We start from the raw sequence: 25,375 nt of genomic DNA on the forward strand, positions 1-25,375 counted from the left end.
GTCGATGTCCTCCTGAAGTCTGTTACTATCCTCCATACATTTCCGAGTTTCATGTCATCTGCAAACTTTGAAATTATACCCAAGTCCAGGTCATTAATATATATCAAAAAGAGCAGCGGTCCTAATACCGACCCTTGGGGAACACCACTGTATAATTCCCTCCAGTCTGAAAAACAACCATTCACCACTATTCTCTTTTCTGTCCCTTAGCCAATTTTGTGTCCAAGCTGCCACTGTCCCTTTAATCCTATAGGCTTTAATTTTGCTAACAAGTCTATTATGTGGTACTTTATCAAATACCTTTTGAAAGTCCGTGTATACATCAACCGCACTACCCTTGTCAACCCTCTCCGTTACTTCATCAAAGAACTCAATTGTTCTCCTTCCTGAAGGTGGCAACTTTGCTGGGCTACAGTTTTCTCGCTGCCAAGAATACACCAGTACTTTATCCATCCAAGTTGTCTTCAGGTGTGAGCCTTGAAAATGAGCTCCAGTCAAGTCTGAACCTGTCCTTGTTCAACATTCACACATGCATACTTTCCAGTAGAGGTCACTGGATGAAGGTCAGGAGGAAGCATATAGGTTGATTTCCCCATACCATCCGGAGGGCCACTGTGGCCAACTGTAACGCTCTCACCACTGTACCAGCTGGGGTCAGCTAAATCAACACAGCTTAGGGATTGAAACTTAACCTTTATGGTTTGTGGTGTTCAGAACTGCAACTTGCAGTGAGAGAACTTTACACTAATACATTTCAACATCAATGGTATCATCAAATTAATTGTTTGGCAAACATACAAAGAAAATTGTGTTTAAATGAAGATTTTATGCAAGGGATAAAACTTTATTTCTGGTTAAAACCTAAAGCCTCCAACAAGCACAGAATAGGGACCAAAAGCAAGCTACAGCGAGACTAAGGTGTGCCCCTTCACCTTGGTGAGCTACAGCTATGCTTCATGTACCATGTAGCATGAAAGAAAATCAACAACCATCTTCTGAGCCTCAGGATATTTGTTCTGGATGGAACAAGCTTACAGCCTCTTGGACTGGGAGCCAAACTTGAGTTCCCTAGCCAGTCTCAATTTCACATTTGCATTCAAATACAGCAAAATTATTCAATTTGGATGCCAATAAAATATATGGGGAAGAGAAAAAATAGTTGCACAAAACTATTTATTTAAAATGTTGTTACATCTCACCACTTTTTGTTAATAGTAGAATAGTGTTCACAATACTGACAAGCACCAACATACCCCAGTGCAGCAATGTGTCTGAATATTTGCATGAAACATATACTTCAAAGTCAAACAGTGTAACTGAGCAAACTATTTGAAAAATTCCATTTTTAGGGATGGTGACTACTTTTCTTCGACTTTGGGATCCAGCTTCAAATTTAACCCAAATACATAGGATGAAAGTCTTAGTGGCTGGTAGAGCTCTAAAGTAATGGCAGTGACAATCCAGATCCCAGTACAGAGGGGCTTACAACACAAAAATAACCATAAATGTTACTGCAAGCAAAATGTGAAATCTGAGGGCCTAAGGGCTGGTAGTGGAGAATGAGTGGTGTATGAAACCTGGCAAAATATCAGAAAAATAGTGTGCAGTGCTACATTAGACCTTTACTGTACCACACCTTTAGACGGTGGATGTGAGGCAATTACAGGGTGCAAAACATGTGCATAAAAGATGACAAAAGACAAATCACTGCATTTAACATAAAGTTGTAACAGGCTTATATTGCACACATACACTGTCCCATACAGTGAAATCAGTACCTTCACATGTTAATGTGCCAGAGACAACATCAGTCACTAAATATGTTATGAAAGGGAATCCAACAGAGATAATAAAGGAAGCCCATCCTCCCATCTCTTACATCCACACAAATACATCTCATTTGTAACATATAAATGCAATATACACGTAATTTTTTTTTTACTATACAGCTGACAACTTCGGTTTCATCAGACACATTATGGGAAGAAGGACACATTACTCTTTGACCTTTGAATACTGGGACTGAAAGAAGATTCTTGGCCTTAAGCAGCCTCCAGCATCTTACAAATAGGCATTACAGTGGGTACCGGCTAACAATTCAGTTGTTGGGTCATCTGGATCAAACAGCCATCTACCTTAACCAACCAATTTGGTTCAGTTTACAAGGTGACTTCTCAATAAAAGGCTGTATTGTGCTCATACAGGAGAATGACTTTTCCTGCAGGATTCTCCTATGCAGTCTGATTAGATGGCTCTAAAACTAAGTTTTGTATGTCCAATAGAGCGGCCTCCAGAGATTTTGAAAACGATTCTGCATTAGTCTCTTCACAACAGTTGAAAGCAGAGACAGAGAAATTGATATGATCTTCTAGGGGATTGTACCAGACACCATATCCATCAGGCACCATGGGACCAAAGCACATCACACAGTCAGTTCTGGCGGGCACCTATACAGGAAAAAAGATTCAACGTTAAGGCCAATCTTTCGACATCAAAACGGCTAACACATACACAGTACATAACTACTTCCACCTCTACCAGGCTCATTATTTTGGACTGTGCAAGCTCAGGAAACTGAAACCACACATTGCTATCACCACCCCCATCTTCACAGCTTTACTCCTTACTGAGACAGTACAATGTGTCCGAGATGGAGCCTAGGTCAAAGTGTCTGATCCTGGATGACTGCAGAGGTTACCAGAGTTAATCATAGACTGGATCACAGTCAGTAAATTGGACTAGCAGAGCTCATAAGTCACAGAGAAGAACATATAGAAATCGATATGAGGGTTGTGGTTAGCAAGATGCCACAAGAATAAAAATACGCAGCTCAACTACAAATGTGGAGATCTCCTCATCAAACCAGAAAACTAGTGACATGCAAATTAGGCACAGGCAGTGACAAGGAGGGACGGTACCTTAGACTGCAACTTGCGGCCAATGCCATGGTGAGATTGGCTCGGCTCTGTACAGAGTCAGAAAGTTATGGGTCCAAGCTCCACTCCCAGAACCAAACACTTCTCTAGGCTGACAGTCCAGTACAGTACTGAGCAGATGCTGCACTGTCAGTGGGGCCATCCTTCGGGTGAGATGTTAAACCAAGCCCTTATCTGTCTGCCCCAGAGATTTAAGAAGAATAGTTAGTTCTCCCAACATCCTGGCCAACATTCCTCCTTCAACCAACATAACCAAAAATAGATCAACTGGTCATTTACCTCATTCCTGTTTGTGGGACCATGCTGTGCATAAAATGCCTGCTGCATTCAAAGTAACTCACTTTATGCGCTGAGATATTCCTGACCAAAGTGATAGGTGCTACATAAATGCAAGAGTTTCTTTTCTTGCACCAGCTTGAAATAGTGAATCTGATGACAGCCAATCTCTGCTGTCCTCCAATTGTGCCTGACCAGAAATGTTGTAACAGTTCCAGACTAGTTTAGTGCTCAGTAATGAGTCATGTGAACATTACAGGCTGGATTTCCTGTTCATTCATAGCCAATGAAAAAAAAAATCTAGTTCCACATTCACCGAGAACTTTCATTACTTTCAGCATTTCTCCAGTAAAGTTCAATTTCAGAGATAATTTTAACTTTATCCATTGTACCAAATAGCGTGATCTTGCAGTGGCCCATATAGACAATCATAATTTGTAAATGATCTAGTCTCCTATTTTGTACATTTCCTCTGGTTTTGCAAGTTCCCCTCCCATGACTCAGTTTAACTCATTTGGTAGAACTCTCTCCTATGAGTCAAAAGGTTGTGGGTTCAAGCCCCATCCCAATTGGAGTGCTTAATCTAGGCTGACACTTTAATGCAGTGCTGAGGGCATGTCTACCTCAGTGTCATTTCCAAGGGAATGCTGCATTGTTGGATGAAATGTTAAACCGAGGCTCTGTCTGCCTGTTCAGGTGGACATAAAATATCCCATGGCATTATTTGAAGAAGAACGGGAGCGTTCTCCGGCCAAATTTTATTCTCCAACCACCACCATTAACAGATTGATCTTATTTGCGGTTTGTGAGGCCTGACTACCATTTTCATCGACATAACAGTGACTGCCCTTCAAAAGTAATTATTTGGCTGTGAAGTGCTTTGGGACATCCTGAGAAGGTGAAAGGCGCTATATAAATGCAAGTTCATTCTTTCTTCCTTTAATTGCCTCCCTACCCTGAGAGCAATGAAGGAGATGTACTAAAGGCTTTGTCTTCATTAAAAATTATCTGGAATTTTGTTTTCTTTGAGGAGAGAGAAAACCCAGAAGAACCGTGTGATTTTAACTATATGACAGCACACATGTAACTGGATGATGCATTTCAACCAAAGTGCTTCACATACAAGAATTGCTATGAACACTTTAGGCATTCTGTGCACAGTAAGATCCCACAAATAGCAAGAAACAACTGAAAATAGATTTGTCTGTTCATGAATGGGGTACTCTATTAATCAGCAGTCTCAGAGATTTAATTTCCCCTCTGTGTCCGTTTCAGTGCACTGGTTAACACATTTGTGTTCAATTCCAGTCTGTGTATTTTAAGAATTTAGCTTGAATGCATTAGTCACGAAAAGTAAATTAAACCTCACGATCTTTAATTAGAAATTAAATTATGATCTCACATTTAACCACAAAGATCCTCAAACAAGAATACATTTTAGGGGCTCATGTTCATTTAAATCTATTTTTCATTTAAAATTAGCTACTTTCTCCTAAAGTAAAATTATAAGGCTTAAGACCCACGACTTCAAATGATCATAGGATCAGATTGCTTCAAACAGTCTCAATATGTGGAAGGGTAAATTTTCCAAGGCATTAGGCCACTGGCAGGATCTTGCACAGAGCCCAGATATTTCAGAAAATCGTGGGCACGCTACCCGCAATTGTCCAATGGGCACTGGCTACGTGTGAGACCCGATTGTTGGCACAGGGCCTTTGAAAATGAGACAATGAAGAATATCTGGGAGTGATTGCTGTGCTGTAATCTCATTGAGGGTTCAGATGGTGCTGTAAACGCCAGTAAAGTTGTCATTATTCCCTATTCCCAGCTTAGACACACCTGCCCTGTCGAGAGCCTCCAGTGTGTTGCCACAGCAAAAGATGTATCCATGAAGATTTCCGGCACGCTCAGACCTTCTTCAATAGCCTGTAGCTTCAGGCCCAACAAATGCCTGTCAATCGCCATTCCTTTAAGTGCCTGTGAGAAAAATAAAATGGGTACATTATTTGAAAGAGAAACATTCTGTACGAGTTACTAGGATAGTTGATAAGCACTCACTGCTTCAATGGTCCTATCCAGTTATCTGTATAATGCAAGGTCTAACAATAGCCCATAATCTCGCACCTAGATGCTTGAGCTATAACGAGTGTAAAAACCATCAGAAGCGCTATTATTTTTCATCAACTATGACCTATATCACAATAGAAGGTCAAGTCTTGTAACACTGTTATATAATAACTAGGTTTGATTAAAGTCACATGGCTGCACACAGACTTAAATGCTAACCATTGATAATGGGAGAAGGGATCAGCGGCTATAATATTGCACATACCAATATACTGGCCAAGATATAAAAATAGCCAGGACTTCCCCCACCTTCCTCAATGGGCGGCCATGGCCTTAGCCTTGTCCTTATCACTACTTATAAGTTCCCTTGTCTGATTTATAGTCATTGTCACTTCCTCAGATTCATTTATGTCTTTTGTACCTCATTATTTATCTCATTTCAGAAATCTGGGGGGTGATTTTAACCCCCAAGAACGGGTGGGTTGGGGGTGGGTGGGAGTTGAAAATAGTTGTTTTTTTGAGTCGCCACCGCTAAATTTTCAGACTTTGCATTCCCAGTGGGAAGCCTGGACTTTTACACGCTGACGTTAAACCCGGAAATAAAGCCGGGTTGTTGTCACGACCGAAAAAACAACTATTTTCAACTCCCATCCGCCCCCAACCCACCCGTTCTTGGGGATTAAAATCACCCCCATCATGTTCGGATCCCTTTTCTATAGCTCTATATTCTGACGGATGTCTCAGCCTACTTTCATTGAGCCTTAACTTTCTTCTCCCACAAGTTTCATCAACCCTTTCCCCCTCACCCACTCAACTCTGTCTCGAGAAGGTCGTAGATGAAACAATCTTTCCCAGTCCAATAAGTTAATTGGAGTTTCCTTGGTCATTGGTCCTACCCTCTCTCAGGTAACTGGATCACAAAGTATCAACAAGAAAGGCCAAACCAAGAACAGAACTGTACTACACACAGATTTCACTGAATATTTTGGGTACAGGTTCCCCAGATCTACTCTTACCATGTCTGTGTAAGCACTGTGGGAATCAACAGCTTTCCTCAATGCTGCTATCTTCTGGCCTACCTAGTATTAGAGGAAAAAGTATATAATGTTAATCATGTTGAACTGTACAATATTAAAAATGCATTTGGAAAAATATTGCTTTGCAATCATTTGTGTTGTAGCATGTTGGAGTGGAGGGATTTCTTGTGTATTTAATGCCCCTCACATACATCAGCTGCAAAACTTCATGTGATCAGTTTGTTTCCATCTGATTGGACCGTAGCATCTTGGGTGTAACATTTAATGCTGGTGACATGGCTCATCAGTCTTGAGATGTACTTGAGTTAAAGGAGCTTGGGTCATTCTTACTCATGGAGTGTTGGAGATATTAGCTCTCTTTTAACTTCTTAACAGTAATAATTTCTTAAATGCTCAATCCTATGAAGCTTGTGCTGAAAGACAGTTTCTGAACATAATCCAAAAGTTGGTGGTGTAACAGGTCAAGTGTCTGTCCAAGAGTCCATCATTCCTGGAAGACCGAATGATGCCCATTATCCTCAAGTTTCAATTCATCCCACACTGATATGATGAAAGTGTTATTTCTCTGTCAGCTGTAAAAGGAGTTCTGGTACTCCCAATGTAAAGTGAGTTCAGGTATTTCCAAACCAGTTTCTCGTGGATCCCAAGCCAAGAGCACAAAATGGCCCACAATTTGACCAGATGGACAGCTAGTATGGGAAGTCCAAAAATTCACACTGGTACAACAGGAGTGGCACTTCTATGGTTGGAGCTAAATCATGTGAGGAGCATTGATTGTTTTACATCAGGTATACCTTGCTATACCTGATCTGGCAATGTATGATGTTGACACCAGGAGCTGATAATGGGTAAAGGTTGCCCATTCTCCATCATTAGAACCTTTCACCTTGAAAAGCGCAAAGAAATTCATTTATAGAGAAAAGGACTGCAGCTCTCATGACAGACAGTCAGATTGCAAGGCAGGAAGCTGTGAAAATAATGAAGCAGAGCTTATTTTCCAAGGGTTTTTAAGCTTCCAGAAGGCTGCACAAGCATTGTGCTCATCTCTACTTTGGCTATTTTTTGATTGATGTCACTTGTGAGTAAAGATATGCACAGTCATACTTTATTCATGATTTCATTACTAGTGGCCGGGTGTTTGTGCACAGGACATCTATCATAGGTTTTTTGCCTCTACATCTGTGTCCCATCCTCGAAAGCAATAACATCAGAAAAGTCAAACTCACTGGAAATGTTTTGCAGGATGGTTCCTAGACTTCTCAGTTGAGATATAAAACGATACTGATGCAGTCTGTAGCCAAATATACACTGCGTATACAGAACAAGTAGAGAAGCTGGCCTGAAAATTCCGCAAGGGTTCTCCCGATTTCCCACCATAAACTCAGCGGGAAATCAGTGGAACTTCCAGAAACAGCGTAAATGGCCAATGTGTTCTTGCTTCTTTGGCAATTTGCTCAGAGTTACAGTGGGTGCTGGTAATGGCCTCGCACAATTTCAAGGCCACAATCATTTTATTTTACTGCAATCGCCCAAATTTAAAAAGCCGTCAAATTTCTACTACTGCTATTCCAAGGGATCAGAAATTAATTTAAAGGGGAAAAAAGAAATCCCATTTCTGTATAATTTCTGATGACAAAGTACCTCCTTTTCTGTATCATCCATTGTTTTCACAAACTCCAAGGAATCTGCAGACGATGAACGGATTACATCAGTGCGTCCCAGGTGGAAGTTTCTCAGTGAAACGCTCTCGCATGTGGCACACAGCTCCTTGTACATTCTGAAAGTATCAATAAAGAGGTGTAAAAGTAATGGGGAGGGCCAAATAACCAGCCAGTTTTAATAACAAACTCAGAATAGATGGCTTCAAAGCAAAGCTGGCATTTTCAACTTCGTGCCAAACAAGTTTGGGTTTGCTGCAAGTTAAAACTACAATCTATACTTTCAGACAAAATCCATCTTTGCCTAAACACAATCATTATCCAACTTTGAAATGAAACTTCAGAACATGTCCTAGTATAAGACAGACACATGGGAATCAATAATGCGGCCTTGGTGTTTCAACTGTTAGAGCCTCATGTTATCAGGCAGGAAGGCCTACTCTACACCCCACGTGTAGTGCAAGTAAATGTGGGCCCAAAGAACTTCACGTGCTTATAACCTGCACTCAGACGGTGCATTGGGATCATAAAGTCCCAGAGTTTTAAGCTAGTGAGGGGGAAGCCCCATAATGTGCCTAAACAGCGAACCAGATGCTCAGTGCTCAGGTGAAACAGGCATTTCAAAAGGGAGGCCTACTGAAAAATTCCACTGTTTATTGCTGGATGGCCGTCTACTCCAAACAGGACCATGCCTCATTCAGCATGGTCTCCAACATCCCACATCCCATCCGTGAATGGGCCATTTTGCTAAAAAAAAAACCAAGCACAGCCTTTTGAGAGCTGCTGGTACTGGACAGACAGCCCCCACAACCTCAGCATTCTCCAAGAGGGTCATGTGCTAATCATCTGCTTCATCATCTAAGCAGCCTGATGCAGAAGGTGTCTTGGGCAATGACAAGATGGTGGACACATTAAGGAGATGCACGTTATCTGGACGGGAATTAAACAACAGCCCAAGGAACAGGTATGTCCCTAATCAACTGGCCATCACAGCTTTGATATAGGGGGTGATTTTAACCCCCAAAAAGAGGTGGGTTGGGGGTGGGTGGGAGTTGAAAATAGTTGTTTTTTGGGTCGCAACCGCAACCCGGCTTTATTTCCAGGTTTAACTTGGGCGTGTAAAATACAGGCTTCCCACTGGGACTGCAAACTCTGAAAATTTTGCAGTTGCGACCCAAAAAAACAACTATTTTCAACTCCCACTCGTCCCCAACCCACCCTTTCTTGGGGGTTAAAATCACCCCCATAATGTTTGTTGCATATCTGGGCACCAGCACCCTAAACTGGCAATGGAAGGAGAAGTTGGGAGACTTATTTAACATAGTTCAGGGCAGACCATGAAATAGATTGTTGGAGGCAGGTGGACTGAGCAGCAGCTGTAGTCATCACTCAATGGGCAGCACCAATGAAAGGATAAGTCAAGATGAAAATTAAACTAACTGAAGCTTGAAACAGATTATTTCTCCTCCCCGTTTGCTTTGTGCGCTCATCTGGCTGGCGAGGATCAGAATTATACCCAGATCTCCTCCAGAAATTAATATAACATTGAAAACTGGTGCTTCAACTAGGAGAGGGAGAAGAATAATAGTATAAAAAAGAGACAACTAGTTTGTACATAGCCCAGGTCATCATTTGACCTCAACGACTTTAGTTCAGATCCAACTTAGGAAGGTGGAATTAAGTTTTGTATAACAAGTGAATTTAATATGTACAGCATTCCCTGCCCTCAGTTTCAACTTGCCTGTAATTTAGCATTAATTAACATTAATGACCTGACCTTGGTCTGAGCTGCTGTTGTTATACTTCTGCAGGAAGGGGGTGCTTTTCCAAAGGAGAAGTGAAAGCACATTGAGGCAGTGTAAAATATTACCGAGATTTTAAACCACATCATATTTGATGCAGATACCAGCCAGAAAGATGAAAAATATCCCCATTTCCCTCACAATTTAAGACACTGAATCTTTTGTTACAAAAACACACTTTCGCTGGTTGTGGGATATTTATCAACCCTAGCAAATACAGCCCGGGAGAGTCTGGAGTCTGTACTGGATTTCTGCAAAATGTTTCTAGATATAAATCACTGCCCAACTAGAGACTGATGTTCGGAGATGTGCGTGTGCGGGGAGGGGGAATTGGGAGGGGGAATTCCACTTCCTTCTGAAGGAGCCAACCAACCTACAGCAGCCCACTACCACACAGCAAAATGGTTATGCAGGTTCCTGGATTTAAACAAGAGCATTACTGCTTTAAAAAGAATACTTGTTTCACCCATCTTTATAAACAGACCATAGAAAGTGCTGTCAGATAAGGAATTTGTTTTAAAAAGTTGAACAAAAATTCAAACAAATGTAAATTTAAACATGAACGAGAGTCTCTGGAGGTCCCAATTTATCAGGAAGAAGTCAAGACTGGGAGAGTTAGTACAACTCCTGACATCATCCAGTTCCAGGAACCTTTGAATGAACTTTGATCACAGAGTACACCAAATCAGTAAGTGAACTCACCAGTTATACAGAGTTAAATTCAACATCATCTGAATGATGGCTTGAGGCTACTCATTCCAACATGGAGTACGTACCGAAAATAGGCCAACTGCAGTGCCATCTGAATAAAGGAGTCTGGACTTATGCTGTGTAGTTTGGGGAAGTCTTTGCCAAAGTTCCTATAGGTGAAGCAGCTGATGTCCAAGTCATTAACTAAACTGTAACAAAAAGCAAAAAAGCACAATTTCAGCTGAGTGTATATTTTACAATTCTTAACTAACTTTCTAAGAAAAAGCTATGCTTGAATTAGGAGTTCTATAGGGGTGATATAATGAAATTCTAGGCTTGCATCAGAACCAATACGTAGAGACCCACGTGTGGTCCCAATGCTTTATGGGCAGAATTGATCTATAACACGATCTTTGTATTTGCTTCAGTCGACACCTCGTCATAGGAGCACTCCTGCAGCATGCAAACCATTCCCTTTATCCAATCATCCCCATTAACCAAACATTATTATTTGCAGGAATGCAGTTGTCTATTAACTAACGGGCTTATTACAGAAACCTGGCAAATCAATGAAGGGCGAGCACCATTAAAGGTTAAACAAAATGGTAAATATTGATCATAAGACTTTCAAATTGTCAGAAATAATTTCATTGCAACACCAACTTTATGCGATTTAGAATACATGGCTTCTGGGCAGACTCTCCGAGGGAAAGATTTCCTCCATACACTACGTGCAGCAAATTCATAAAATTATTCTTTATACAGTTATAAAAATTATTCTTTATACAGTTACAATTTCACCACACTGAGAACACAGAGAAAATCTTCCTCCTTTGAGAACTTTTGTGTATTTAGGATGGCATTGAATCCATTGAACGAGAAGGAAGAGGAAAACTACATTAGAGGGGTCAGAAGTCAAATACTGCGGATGCTGGAAATCTGAAGTAAAAACAGAAAATGCTGGAAATACTCAGCAAGTCAGGCAGCATCTGTGGAGAACGAACATTTCAGGTCGATGACCCTTCTGACAAAGGGTCGTCAAACTGAAACGTTAACTAGAAGGGTCTCCGACCTGAAATGTTAACTCTGTTTCATTCTCCACAGATACTGCCTGACTTGCTGAGTATTTCCAGCATTTTCTGTTTAGATTAGAGGGGTGACGCATAGCGCTCAAATAAAATGACAGCTGAATAACAGATACTAAACACTTGGGCTTTCTTTCATTACTGGCGTCCATTTCCACAAACACACACACACACACACACACACAATTGCCAGCTACAATACTCACATGTCCAGGTTCTGTTTGGCATGCTCAATGTCCCTTTTTATCTCTGGAGTTATGTAGAAATAAAGTTTCTTGGGTAATGGGAGAGGAATCATTGGAGCTCGAACTGTATCTGGGTCCTTACTATAAAGGCAATACATGAATTAAAGATTTTTATCTTCTATAAACAAGAACACTGATTAAAAATACCACAGCATGGCATCAATCTCTTTAAAAGTTAAGTATTATATAAAGATAATGCTGTTCATTAAATGATATTTATCAACTCATTCCCTGGAGAAGTCAAGTCAGCCTGAGTTATGGGAACTGGCTACAGCTGCTGTTCAGGTCAATCAGAGGATGTGTTACTCTCTCCCCATCCAGTGGGAGATGGGGCACATCCAGTAACCTGCCTTAAAACTGGTTCTGACCCATCCAAACCTCACTTTGACTTTTGGATTCAGTGCTCCAACCCTGCCCACTATCCCCATAGGGACATTGCCCAGGGAGTTAAACTTACAACCCCCCATTTGGGGGTTGAGACTGATTAAAAATAAAACAGTCATATTTTTTTACTGTAAGTTCATTACATTTACCAGATTAAACTGATTTCCAAATATACCCTGAATAACAATGTCAGAATGTTCTGCTATTTCTACAACTATAAAATCATTCCTGACCAAACAGGAGCCATGTTTATTGGTAAAAACATTCTAAAGCTACTCCGTGCAGTATTAAATGGTCTGTACATCTGCAGATTGGATCGAATCGTACCTGTCAAATTAAAAACACTGAGAGAAAACTTTGGTCCAATTTCTACTCATCACTGTATAGTAATCCTTCAGGAATAACCATTCGTGAATAATGTAAAAAGTTAATAATGATGTCTCAATACACTGTTGGTGACATTGGTAGACCAACAGTGAGTGCCAAACATGCTCACGTGACTTTCTTCTGCTATTATCCTAACGGAGGACTTAACCTATTTGAAATAAACAGATTAATGTCTCCATTAAAACAGCAGACAGAGGCATTTGAAACAAACACATTAGGAAATTGTCCTCTAATATCGACAACAGTAATTTTGAGTCTTCTACACTGAGTTTATTCTCTCAACTCTCTAGCCCCCATGGAACTACAGTTCTGGGGTGTAGGAGCATGAAAAGAATCTTGCGCTGCAAATTACAGCTGTAATATGCAGCTCCATTCCACTATCTCAAAGCAACAGGAAATCAATTTTCAAAAAATGGATATCCAATAACTCCAAACTGGAAAAATGATAAGTCGCACTTGGCAAGTTAAAGTGATCTACTCCGCCAAGTTCACCAACTCAGTAATATCACTGTGATGGGGCTTGGGGAAAAATAGCCTTGTACTCTTGTGTGTCCCTTTGCACCTGTAACAGAGCCGGACTGGTGCTGGTCTCTTGCTCTCTCAGACACAGGTAGTACAAGAGGAGAGAAATTGGCACAAAGTTAGAAGGTAAATAACATCTTAAATAAGTCACTAAAATCAGGGACTTTGCTTTGCTCTCCACTTTCTTACCAATAATCTAGAACGTGGTCCAATATGGTGGCAATGGGGGGACCCTCTGCAGAAGATTGTTCATATATAACACCACAGGATCCATCCTCCCCAACAATGAACTGCAATACAATCAGATACTCTTAGATTTTCGGGTAGAAGGGCTATTGCAGGTGATTAGTCCAGCTGGTTTATTTATCTTCATTAATATATAATACACACCAGGTAAAACTCGTCCATTTAACTTGCATCCAGAATCAAAAGGACAAAAGAAAGCAAGCTGCTTCCTCTCCACAGCAGATATTTCCATGGGTTCTAGCAGCACGGGAACCTTTGTGTTATTTGGGTACAGTAGTGTAGTGGTTACGGTACTGGACTAGTGACACAGGGAGTTCAAATTCCACCAAGGCAAGTTGAGAAACTCAGTTCAATGAACCTGGTAATTTGTGGGCAGCCACCACGACCATGAAAGCAGCCAGAGTGGCGTCAAAATTCAGCTGGTTCACTGGGAAGGGAACCTGCCATTCCTACATGGTCTGGCCTACACATGACTCCAGGCCCACTATCAGGTTAACTCTTCATGCTCTCTGGCTCTCTGTTGGAAAAACAATCGCTATGCAGGGCAACTAGGGATGAGGGCAATAAATGTGGCCTTAGCAGCATCGGTCACATCCCGAGAACAAATTTTGAAAAGTGTTCCAGGGACTATCCGATCATTTCTTATCAATATTTATCCCCAACCTTCCATTCCATTCTCAACTAGATATCTGTCCAGCTCTTTTTGTGACAAACCCAATTAACGCAGTAAAGATGATCTATACATCTCAGCAACATATTCCTCGTGTAAGATTCATGTGCCCGTTTGATGCAAATTGGGTGAACAGTATGCACAGCCGAGCAGCCAATATCTGAGAGCACGACAAGATGAAAGAGCCAGTGTTCATTTATCTAACATCTCACATATACAGCAAGCATGTCAATAGCACACGCCTCCTGTACAAATAACATTGAGCTCCCACAGGATATATCTCCCAGAATTGGATTGATATGAAATTTGACACTTTAAGTCATCGTAAACAATGGTACATCTGAATGCTCAACGTACTTTCAGTATGAAAACCGTTCCACCGAGAGCACCAAACAAATTCACCTCGTCATACGTAATTAAACGGTATAATGAGTTCACCACCCTGCCTCGGTCTCTTGTACCTGCAGAGTTTTGTCAAACCAACGATTGCCACTGTTTGAGTAGCTTCCTCCTCCGTGCAGCATCTGAGCGGCCATGCGGCTTGTGTACTTCTCCTCAGAGATCTTCAGGACTGGAGAATCCAGACATACCGTAAAAATACTCTTCTGAATGGCCCGCACCGATTCTCTGTTCAGTTTGTCTAAGGAAGATATAAATTGCTGCGTTACAGAGGCGATGGTGCATCATGAAGGGTTTAGTTTTACTGAAAGAAAATAAAGGGACTGGTGTAGGCCATTCAGCCCCTCCAGCCTGTTCTGCCATTTAACCAGATTATGGCTGGTCTGTATCTCAACTCCATCTACCCGCCATTGATCCACAGCCCTTCCATTAATACACTTACCTAACAATAATCTGTCGATTTCAGTCTTGAAAATTTCAATTGACCCCCAGCATCCACAAGCTTTTGGGGGAAAGAGTTCCAGATTTCCACTACCCTTTGTGTGAAGAAGTCCTTCCTGATTTCATTCTTCAATGACCTAATTCTAATTTTAAGATTGTGTCCCCTTCTTCTTGATTCCCCCACCAGGGGAAATAGCTTCACTGTGTCTACTCTATCGAATCCTTTTATAATTTTAAACAACTCAATTAGATCATATTTTATATTATATATAAAGGAACTGTATCTAACGCAAAGTAATACTGTATCTGAATTAAATTTTTACTTCTCCTCCAACTCTAGTTCTTGCGAGTGAATCACAACACATCATATCAGGGATACATAGTCCTTAATGGAGCATAAAATATTACCAACAGCAGACTAACAAAGCCATCCAGGAACTGGTAACAAAAGAGAAAATATAAAAGTCCTTTAACCAGAATGGAAGGAATCCCAATTCTAAAACCATACACTGTAGGAAACAATATTCATATATCAAGTGTAAAACCAAATTACACTTGTATTACAATAATGGTGAATCTTTCAGAAAACTAGGCAGGAACACATCTTTCTTGTTGCAGTTTTCCTTTACTTCTTTCCCACTCCACTCCTCATATTCCCTGACAGGATAGGTTAGATGTCCTAAACCTCGTTGATGGGCATAGTCAGTCCTATCTTTGCTTCACCTTAAAGTAGATTCTGTGCAGTTAGATGCTAATGACCTTTGTGCTTTCTTTCTGTGATGCTCCCACAAACCCAACATCTTCCTCCATTCAGTGGTGCACGTGACAACATTGAATCAATATTAAATAACTTTGGGTTCAATTGATTTGTGCATGCTTCATAGAAATTGAAATTGAAGCATAACATTACAAACTAGTCATCTACATCTCAGAATTCAGTCTGAAAAGTCAAGGAGTTCATCTCCTTTCCAGCACTGCAATCTCTCCCAGACTACCTCTCATGAGGGTGTTGTAGGCCTGTCCCCAGGTGTTCCGATGGTCACTGGTGAGCACTCCCAGTGGCTCCTTGTCCGTTTTCCAGGACAGATTCCTGATTCGCTGCAGCTGCATGTGAATCTGATCCACAGTTAGAGGGGAGCCGTCACTGTTGTACACGTCCAGGTGAAAGAACTGGAACAAGAGTTAGCGCAAGTGAGTTAGTGACGACCGTCAACAGGATCAGTGAATCCCCACAGACCTACACTGCTAATGGAGCCTCAGAATAGAGACAATAAACCCCACAGACTGACACTGTAACAGCGGCTCGGAATAACCATTAAACCCCACAGATTGACACTGTAACAGAGCCTCAGAATAACCATTAAACCCCACAGACTGACACTGTAACAGAGCCTCAGAATAACCATTAAACCCCACAGACTGACACTGTAACAGAGCCTCAGAATAACCAATAAACCCCACAGATTGACACTGTAACAGAGCCTCAGAATAACCATTAAACCCCACAGATTGACACTAACAGAGGCTCGGAATAACCATTAAACCCCACAGATTGACACTGTAACAGAGCCTCAGAATAGAGACCAATAAACCCCACAGATTGACACTGTAACAGAGGCTCGGAATAACCATTAAACCCCACAGATTGACACTGTAACAGAGCCTCAGAATAGAGACCAATAAACCCCACAGATTGACACTGTAACAGAGGCTCGGAATAACCATTAAACCCCACAGATTGACACTGTAACAGAGCCTCAGAATAGAGACCAATAAACCCCACAGATTGACACTGTAACAGCGGCTCGGAATAACCATTAAACCCCACAGATTGACACTGTAACAGAGCCTCAGAATAACCATTAAACCCCACAGACTGACACTGTAACAGAGCCTCAGAATAACCATTAAACCCCACAGACTGACACTGTAACAGAGCCTCAGAATAACCAATAAACCCCACAGATTGACACTGTAACAGAGCCTCAGAATAACCATTAAACCCCACAGATTGACACTAACAGAGGCTCGGAATAACCATTAAACCCCACAGATTGACACTGTAACAGAGGCTCGGAATAACCATTAAACCCCACAGATTGACACTGTAACAGAGCCTCAGAATAGAGACCAATAAACCCCACAGATTGACACTGTAACAGAGCCTCAGAATAGAGACCAATAAACCCCACAGATTGACACTGTAACAGAGGCTCGGAATAACCATTAAACCCCACAGATTGACACTGTAACAGAGGCTCGGAATAGAGACCATTAAACCCCACAGACTGACACTGTAACAGAGGCTCAGAATAACCAATAAACCCAACAGACTGACACTGTAACAGAGGCTCAGAATAACCAATAAACCCAACAGACTGACACTGTAACAGAGGCTCAGAATAACCAATAAACCCCACAGATTGACACTGTAACAGAGGTTCGGAATAACCAATAAACCCAACAGACTGACACTGTAACAGAGGCTCAGAATAACCAATAAACCCCACAGATTGACACTGTAACAGAGGCTCAGAATAACCAATAAACCCCACAGATTGACACTGTAACAGAGGCTCGGAATAACCATTAAACCCCACAGATTGACACTGTAACAGAGCCTCAGAATAACCATTAAACCCCACAGATTGACACTGTAACAGAGGCTCGGAATAGAGACCAATAAACCCCACAGATTGACACTGTAACAGAGGCTCGGAATAACCAATAAACCCCACAGATTGACACTGTAACAGAGGCTCGGAATAGAGACCAATAAACCCCACAGATTGACACTGTAACAGAGGCTCGGAATAACCATTAAACCCCACAGACTGACACTGTAACAGAGGCTCGGAATAGAGACCAATAAACCCCACAGATTGACACTGTAACAGAGGCTCGGAATAACCAATAAACCCCACAGATTGACACTAACAGAGGCTCGGAATAGAGACCATTAAACCCCACAGACTGACACTGTAACAGAGGCTCAGAATAACCAATAAACCCCACAGATTGACACTGTAACAGAGGCTCGGAATAACCATTAAACTCCACAGATTGACACTGTAACAGAGGCTCGGAATAACCAATAAACCCCACAGATTGACACTGTAACAGAGGCTCGGAATAACCAATAAACCCCACAGATTGACACTGTAACAGAGGCTCGGAATAACCATTAAACTCCACAGATTGACACTGTAACAGAAGCTCGGAATAACCATTAAATCCCACAGATTGACACTGTAACAGAGGCTCGGAATAACCATTAAACCCCACAGATTGACACTGTAACAGAGGCTCGGAATAACCATTAAACCCCACAGACTGACACTGTAACAGAGGCTCGGAATAGAGACCAATAAACCCCACAGATTGACACTGTAACAGAGGCTCGGAATAACCAATAAACCCCACAGATTGACACTAACAGAGGCTCGGAATAGAGACCATTAAACCCCACAGACTGACACTGTAACAGAGGCTCAGAATAACCAATAAACCCCACAGATTGACACTGTAACAGAGGCTCGGAATAACCATTAAACTCCACAGATTGACACTGTAACAGAGGCTCGGAATAACCAATAAACCCCACAGATTGACACTGTAACAGAGGCTCGGAATAACCATTAAACCCCACAGATTGACACTGTAACAGAGGCTCAGAATAACCATTAAACTCCACAGATTGACACTGTAACAGAAGCTCGGAATAACCATTAAACTCCACAGATTGACACTGTAACAGAGGCTCAGAATAACCATTAAACTCCACAGATTGACACTGTAACAGAAGCTCGGAATAACCATTAAATCCCACAGATTGACACTGTAACAGAGGCTCGGAATAACCATTAAACCCCACAGATTGACACTGTAACAGAGGCTCGGAATAACCAATAAACCCCACAGATTGACACTGTAACAGAGGCTCGGAATAGAGACCAATAAACCCCACAGATTGACACTGTAACAGAGGCTCGGAATAACCAATAAATCCCACAGATTGACACTGTAACAGAGGCTCGGAATAGAGACCAATAAACCCCACAGATTGACACTGTAACAGAGGCTCGGAATAACCATTAAACCCCACAGATTGACACTGTAACAGAAGCTCGGAATAACCATTAAACCCCACAGATTGACACTGTAACAGAGGCTCGGAATAACCATTAAACTCCACAGATTGACACTGTAACAGAAGCTCGGAATAACCATTAAACCCCACAGATTGACACTGTAACAGAGGCTCGGAATAACCAATAAACCCCACAGATTGACACTGTAACAGAGGCTCAGAATAACCAATAAACCCCACAGATTGACACTGTAACAGAGGCTCGGAATAACCAATAAATCCCACAGATTGACACTGTAACAGAGGCTCGGAATAACCAATAAACCCCACAGATTGACACTGTAACAGAGGCTCAGAATAACCAATAAACCCCACAGATTGACACTGTAACAGAGGCTCGGAATAACCATTAAACCCCACAGATTGACACTGTAACAGAGGCTCGGAATAACCATTAAACCCCACAGATTGACACTGTAACAGAGGCTCGGAATAGAGACCAATAAACCCGACAGACTGACACTGTGAGACCTAGAGATAAGTCCACCAGCCATCAAAAGTGCTGAACCCCTGTGAACTAAGAATACAATAGAACTTGGGAAAAGTTATCACCATTCAAGATGCAAAGCCCATCAATTTAATTACACTCGAAAATTCTTACATTGGCCCCATAATTTACCTTTTTTTCTTAAAAAATTTAGGAGGCTATTTTTTTAAAAATCACTTCTGGAGTACAGAACTCTACACCACCTTGCAGAAAGCAACTAGGCGCAAGAGCTCCATCTACTGGCAGCAAAATGGCAAACATGCAAAAATGAACAATTTTACAATTACAAAGTGGATATAAAGCCCCGATTTTAACCTAATCCACCTGGCGGGGAGGGTTCACATTGGACCTTTGTCTCGGTACCAGGATGCCTTATCCTCATTAAAAAGTAACTGTCATTGTTTCTTTAATGATTAATTTAGCCTGATAAGACGGTGAGTAGCTGAACCATACAGAATAAGGAAGCCCCGGTTTTGATTCTGGGTGTGCGGAGTTAGCTGGATTCAGCCAGGGTGGTGGTAGGTGCTATAAATGGCTTCAGTGCCTCTGGGATAGGAAGGGGAATGTTGTCCAAGGGTGTCTGCTTCCGATGCCTATCCAGCAATCTGTGATGAAAGTGCGTTTGTGTGTGGATATTGGCAGACAGGATCGAGCTTAGCTGTGATGGCCCAAAGTTGAGTAGCTCGCTGACACACACTCGCCTGATTCACACGAGAATGGTCACTTAGGTGTGGAATTGGAGGATGGCCAGCATCCGTGGAATCATATCCCAGCAAGAAGCACTGCCTTTGGGAAAGCAGGAGGGAGGGGAGAAAATTTATGGAAAGGGGGAAGCCATTTTTATAATCCTATCTCCAACAAGCCTGTGGTCTCCCAGTGTTTCAAAAAAACTTTTATGCATACAGCACCTTTCATGACCTCAGGACATCCCAAAGCACTTTACAGCCAATGAATTACTTTTGAAGAGTAGTCACTGTTGTAATGTAGGAAACGCAGCAGCCAATTTGCTCACAGCAAGATCCCACAAACAGCAGTGTGACAATGACCCGATAGTCTATTTTAGTGTGTTGGTTGAGGGATAAATATTGTACAAGAATGTACTGTGTAGAGCAATCAACAAAATGCACATTATCAGGATGGAGAGTCTCAGATCAAACTATCAAAATTTAGGTAAACATTCTTGGACTTTACCTGGAAGTTGCGGACGACCGTGACATGTGCTGGTGGACTCCTTATGTAGCCGTAGTTTATCAAAGTGTCGTGTTTGGGCCCTGGGATGCGACAAGACGACAGGATTTTAGAGTACAGATCCATGCAGAGGGGTTTTCCTCTCATATACTCTGCTAGAAGGGTCTGCCTGAAGAAAACAAAGAGAATTCCTAGATACAGCATCAAAATAAAACGGTAAACTTGCCAGGCCTACTGAGGCCTGTGACAGAAAGACCCACCTTTTAAAAAAAAAACTGGTCTTTCTGGCTGCCGGCCTTAATGAATCCAACAAGTTTACTTATGTTGGACATGTTATAGAGTTGAGAGTTAATAACTACAATAAACTATAATAACAACAATGAACTAGAATAACCATAACTGGTTGATGGACCAGCAGGTTGCCTGGTAACACAAGGCAAGATGAAACATTGAACGTGAACAAAGGGATTCTATTCCATTACAGATGTCAATGGAATGCAAGGGAGCGCTGCCTGGAGCGGACATCAACCATGAGTGATTAATGTAGAAACTATAGTCCATAGAATAGCCAGAATACAGGATGCTTTGAACTTGGTGTCCTTGATAAGGTCTGGAGACAGCTAACAAGGGAGGGAGTAGGAGTTGAAATCTGAAGGTCTGTCTCTCTATGAAAATATTACAGTATGTTGCTTTTGTAGTAAACATGTGTATAAAAAGGGGTACAGTTACAAGGCTAAAGCAGGTAACTGGAAAGAGCGAAACTGGATGCTACCCTTGTTCTGCACAGGTTGATCACCCGAACTGTACAATAAAGTCTGTTCCGTATACTCAACTATCTCGTGCTTACTCAAAGCGTGTTGCTGTGACCCATAGAAGGAAGAAGGTTGACTAACAACTTTGAGGTCAGAGACCCGTGTATAGGGAACCTGAGGTGAGAGGATGGCACTAAAAGTAGCTGACGAGGTGTTCCTGGATATAAGCTAGGATCTGGAACAAACTGAATAAAACCCGGTGGAATCCTGTTATATTAATCGCTGTTTGTTATAGTGACTGATCGCCACAATCAAATTCTGCTTTGCAAAATCACAGCCCGTCTGATACTATGTTATTGCAATGGTTTATAATCATCTGTGCAGTTTGGCTGAACCGATCGCTTTATGGCAGTTTTCCTAAATTCATTTTATTTTTATTCTCAGGATGTAGGCAGGCCAGCAAGACTGTATTTATACCCATCCCTACGTATCCTGTTAATTGGCCACCGCAAAGGACATCAAGAGTTAACGACATAGTGTGGGACTGGAATTGTGTGTAGGCCAGACCGGGTAGGAGTGGCTCCTTTCCCTGAAGGACATTAGTGAACCAGTTGGGCTTTTACAACAATCTGACAGCTTTTGTGATCGTTTTTCCTGGTGCTTATCTGGGTAGAATTTGAACTCACAACCTAGCCATAAACACCACTATTGCTCCTACAATTATAACATTGTTAATTTCTACAATCTAGCATCGGAATGAATTATGCCATTACTAACGAGCCACTAACTGTCCTTTACTCATTAACTGCAACAGGTTCACGGGTGACCCGTTAGCCGCACTGTTCAGCAGTGTTGCTGGAACTGACCAATGTTTTAAACAGCTGAGCAGCACTCCACACAAAATGCCCGAAGGTAGATGAAAGGAACAAAATAATGCATTAATTCTGAGCAAGCCATCGAGAGGAGAGGCCGGGCAGCTATTTAATTAGCTGTTCGACCTGCTGGTTCCTGGCGTCAGCAGGACACACTGGGGGACACACCCTTCTGATGTACCAATCAGTTAGTTATAGCGATTGTTTGGGCTACTGATGTGAATTGCAGCCTCGAACATGCTTAAGAACATAAGAACATAAGAAATTGGAGCAGGAGTAGGCCAATCGGCCCCTCGAGCCTGCTCCGCCATTCAATAAGATCATGGCTGATCTGATCCCAACCACAATCTAAAGAACACAAGAAGTAGGAGCAGGACCCGGCCACACAGCCCCTGGGCCCTCTGCGCCACCCACAGGGCATTGACCGATCCGAACTCAGCTTCATGTCCAATTTCCTGCCCGCTCCCCATAACCCCTAATTCCCTTTACTTCTAGGAAACTGTCTATTTCTGTTTTAAATTTATCTAATGATGTAGCTTCCACAGCTTCCTGGGGCAGCAAATTCCACAGACCTACCACCCTCTGAGTGAAGAAGTTTCTCCTCATCTCAGTTTTGAAAGAGCAGCCCCTTATTCTAAGATTATGCCCCCTAGTTCTAGTTTCACCCATCTTTGGGAACATCCTTACCGCATCCACCCGATCAAGCCCCTTCACAATCTTATATGTTTCAATAAGATCGCCTCTCATTCTTCTGAACTCCAATGAGTAGAGTCCCAATCTACTCAACCTCTCCTCATATGTCCGCCCCCTCATCCCCGGGATTAACCGAGTGAACCTTCTTTGTACTGCCTCGAGAGCAAGTATGTCTTTTCTTAAGTATGGAGACCAAAACTGTATGCAGTATTCCAGGTGCGGTCTCACCAATACCCTATATAACTGCAGCAATACCTCCCTGTTTTTATATTCTATCCCCTTGGAGTAAACAAGGCCACAACCAACCATACCCGTCCGTAATCGAGCTATTGCCCATGTGGTTCTTTGTATATGTTAGGTGACATAACAGGATACAACCAGAACTAACCGGGACTCCTAGGGAGCAAGTCAAACACATTCTTTTTAACAGATCGGGCATATTGACAAACCCGATCATTACTAAATATCAGGAAATTAAAGTTATGACGGGTTTTGATAGAGTAAATAAGAAATTGTTTCTACTGGCAGGAGGGTCAGTAACCAGAGCAAACAGATTTACGGTAATTGGCAAAAGAACCAGAGGGGAGATGAGGAGACATTTTTTTACGCAGCGAGTTGTAATGATCTGGAATGCACTGCCTGTAAGGGTGGTGGAAGCAGATGCAATAACCTTCAAAAGGGAATTGGATACTTGAAAAGGAAAAATTTGCAAGGCTATGGGGAAAGAGTTGGGGAATGGGACTAATTGGATAGGTCTTTCAAAGAGCCGGCACAGGAACGATAAGAACATAAGAAATAGGAGCAGGAGTAGGCCATTCGGCCCCTCGAGCCTGCTCCACCATTCAATAAGATCATGGCTGATCTTCGACCTCAACTCCACTTTCCTGCCCGATCCCCATACCCTTTGATTCCCCTACAGTCCAAAAATCTATCCATCTCAGCCTTGAATATACTCAACGGCTCAGCATCCACAGCCCTCTGGGGAAGGGAATTCCAATGATTCACAACCGTCTGAGTGAAGAAATTCCTCATCTCAGTCTTAAATGGCCGACCCCTATCCTGCGACTATGCCCTCTAGTTCTAGACTCTCCAGCCAGGGGAAACAACCTCTCAGCATCTACCCTGTCAAGCCCCCTCAGAATCTTATAAGTTTCAATGAGATCGCCTCTCATTCTTCTAAACTCCAGAGAGTATAGGCCCATTCTACTCAATCTTTCTTTATAGGACAACCCTCTCATCCCAGGAATCAATCAATCAATGATGGGCCGAATGGCCTGCTTCTGTGCTGTATGATTCTATGAAATCAACCGCTGACGGCAGAATGTTACCTCTATTAAAAAAATCCGACAATTCAACAACCATAAAGTAAAGTGGTATTAAAATAATAGAAGGTTGCGTCATATAGATAATTGTTCAACACTATAGACAGAAAGGCTGACTTATACACCATGTTTTCCTGGGATCATGCCCCCATTTGTATCCATCAACTGCATGAAATTTTTGGGAAACTCCAATGGAGCTAGTTGGGAGAACTTGCCTGTCAATCTTAGATTTGAAGTCCAGGACTCCAGCGATTAGTTTGGCTGCAAACCTGAGGGGAAAAAAAAAAAATCACAATAAGAAACCAAGCATTACAGAGTGAATAAGTTACTCCAAGATTGGGGCAGGAGGGACCAGCATTTCAGTCCAAATACAAGAGAGAAACATTCAACTGTCAACTCCAACATCAACATGATTTAAATATAAAAACAAATGTGGAAGGAGAATTAACTATCTTTTTCATAATATTTTTCTTTATACAGTGAATATCAATTATACAATGGGAAAAATGAGTTAGGATGAGTTACTGAATTGCTAGTGTAAGGAAGCAGGATTAAACTGCACAGAGAAACCTGTGCATACGGTCTTGGTTGTCATTTCACCAAGCTGGTAAACAGAAATACTCATTAAATGACTGTCATCTGTTCATCTCCCTACTGCTACAGAATGTTTATCTCATTAAAATGATCGTTAGCACTCAGTACAACTTCAACTTCCCAGACACGTGGCTCTGAAATAGACTTTTCACAGGAGGTTATCCAGGAACGAAGACCTGGTGGGAAACTAATTCCACCAAACATGACACTCCTCCTTTAATCCAGCTTTGTTCCACTGTCAGATTCAGGTAGATAAGGGAGTGTCTACAGATGTTGTCTATATGGACGTCCAGAAGGCATTTGACAAGGTTCCACACAAGAGATTATTAGCAAAAATGAGAAAGCACGGAATTGGAGGTAGCTTTTTGACTTGGGTTGGAAATTGGTTGGGAGGTAGGAGACAGAGAGTGGGGATAAAGGGTACGTCCTCTGATTGGTGGGATGTGACAAGTGATGATCCCCAGGGATCTGC

General features: G+C 41.9%; 1 protein-coding gene across 3 annotated transcripts in view; it reads right to left on the bottom strand.

Annotated features, from left to right (window-relative positions):
• Positions 1-1,156: 1,156 nt before the first annotated feature.
• Positions 1,157-25,375, bottom strand: part of LOC137305079 (carnitine O-acetyltransferase-like) — a 29,791-nt gene continuing 5,572 nt past the window's right edge. For all 3 annotated transcript variants that reach the window (XM_067973858.1, XM_067973857.1, XM_067973856.1), the window contains exons 5-15: positions 24,521-24,578; positions 20,674-20,835; positions 15,841-16,015; positions 14,467-14,645; positions 13,279-13,379; positions 11,758-11,877; positions 10,553-10,675; positions 7,958-8,093; positions 6,296-6,358; positions 5,052-5,189; positions 1,157-2,447 (exon numbers count right to left, since the gene is read on the bottom strand). In XM_067973858.1, coding sequence (XP_067829959.1) covers positions 2,232-2,447; positions 5,052-5,189; positions 6,296-6,358; positions 7,958-8,093; positions 10,553-10,675; positions 11,758-11,877; positions 13,279-13,379; positions 14,467-14,645; positions 15,841-16,015; positions 20,674-20,835; positions 24,521-24,578 — 1,471 coding nt within the window. In that variant the 3' untranslated portion in view covers positions 1,157-2,231. The remainder of the gene's footprint in view (positions 2,448-5,051; positions 5,190-6,295; positions 6,359-7,957; positions 8,094-10,552; positions 10,676-11,757; positions 11,878-13,278; positions 13,380-14,466; positions 14,646-15,840; positions 16,016-20,673; positions 20,836-24,520; positions 24,579-25,375) is intronic.

The sequence above is a fragment of the Heptranchias perlo genome, chromosome 39 (assembly GCF_035084215.1).
Source record: "Heptranchias perlo isolate sHepPer1 chromosome 39, sHepPer1.hap1, whole genome shotgun sequence".
Lineage (NCBI taxonomy): Eukaryota > Metazoa > Chordata > Chondrichthyes > Hexanchiformes > Hexanchidae > Heptranchias > Heptranchias perlo.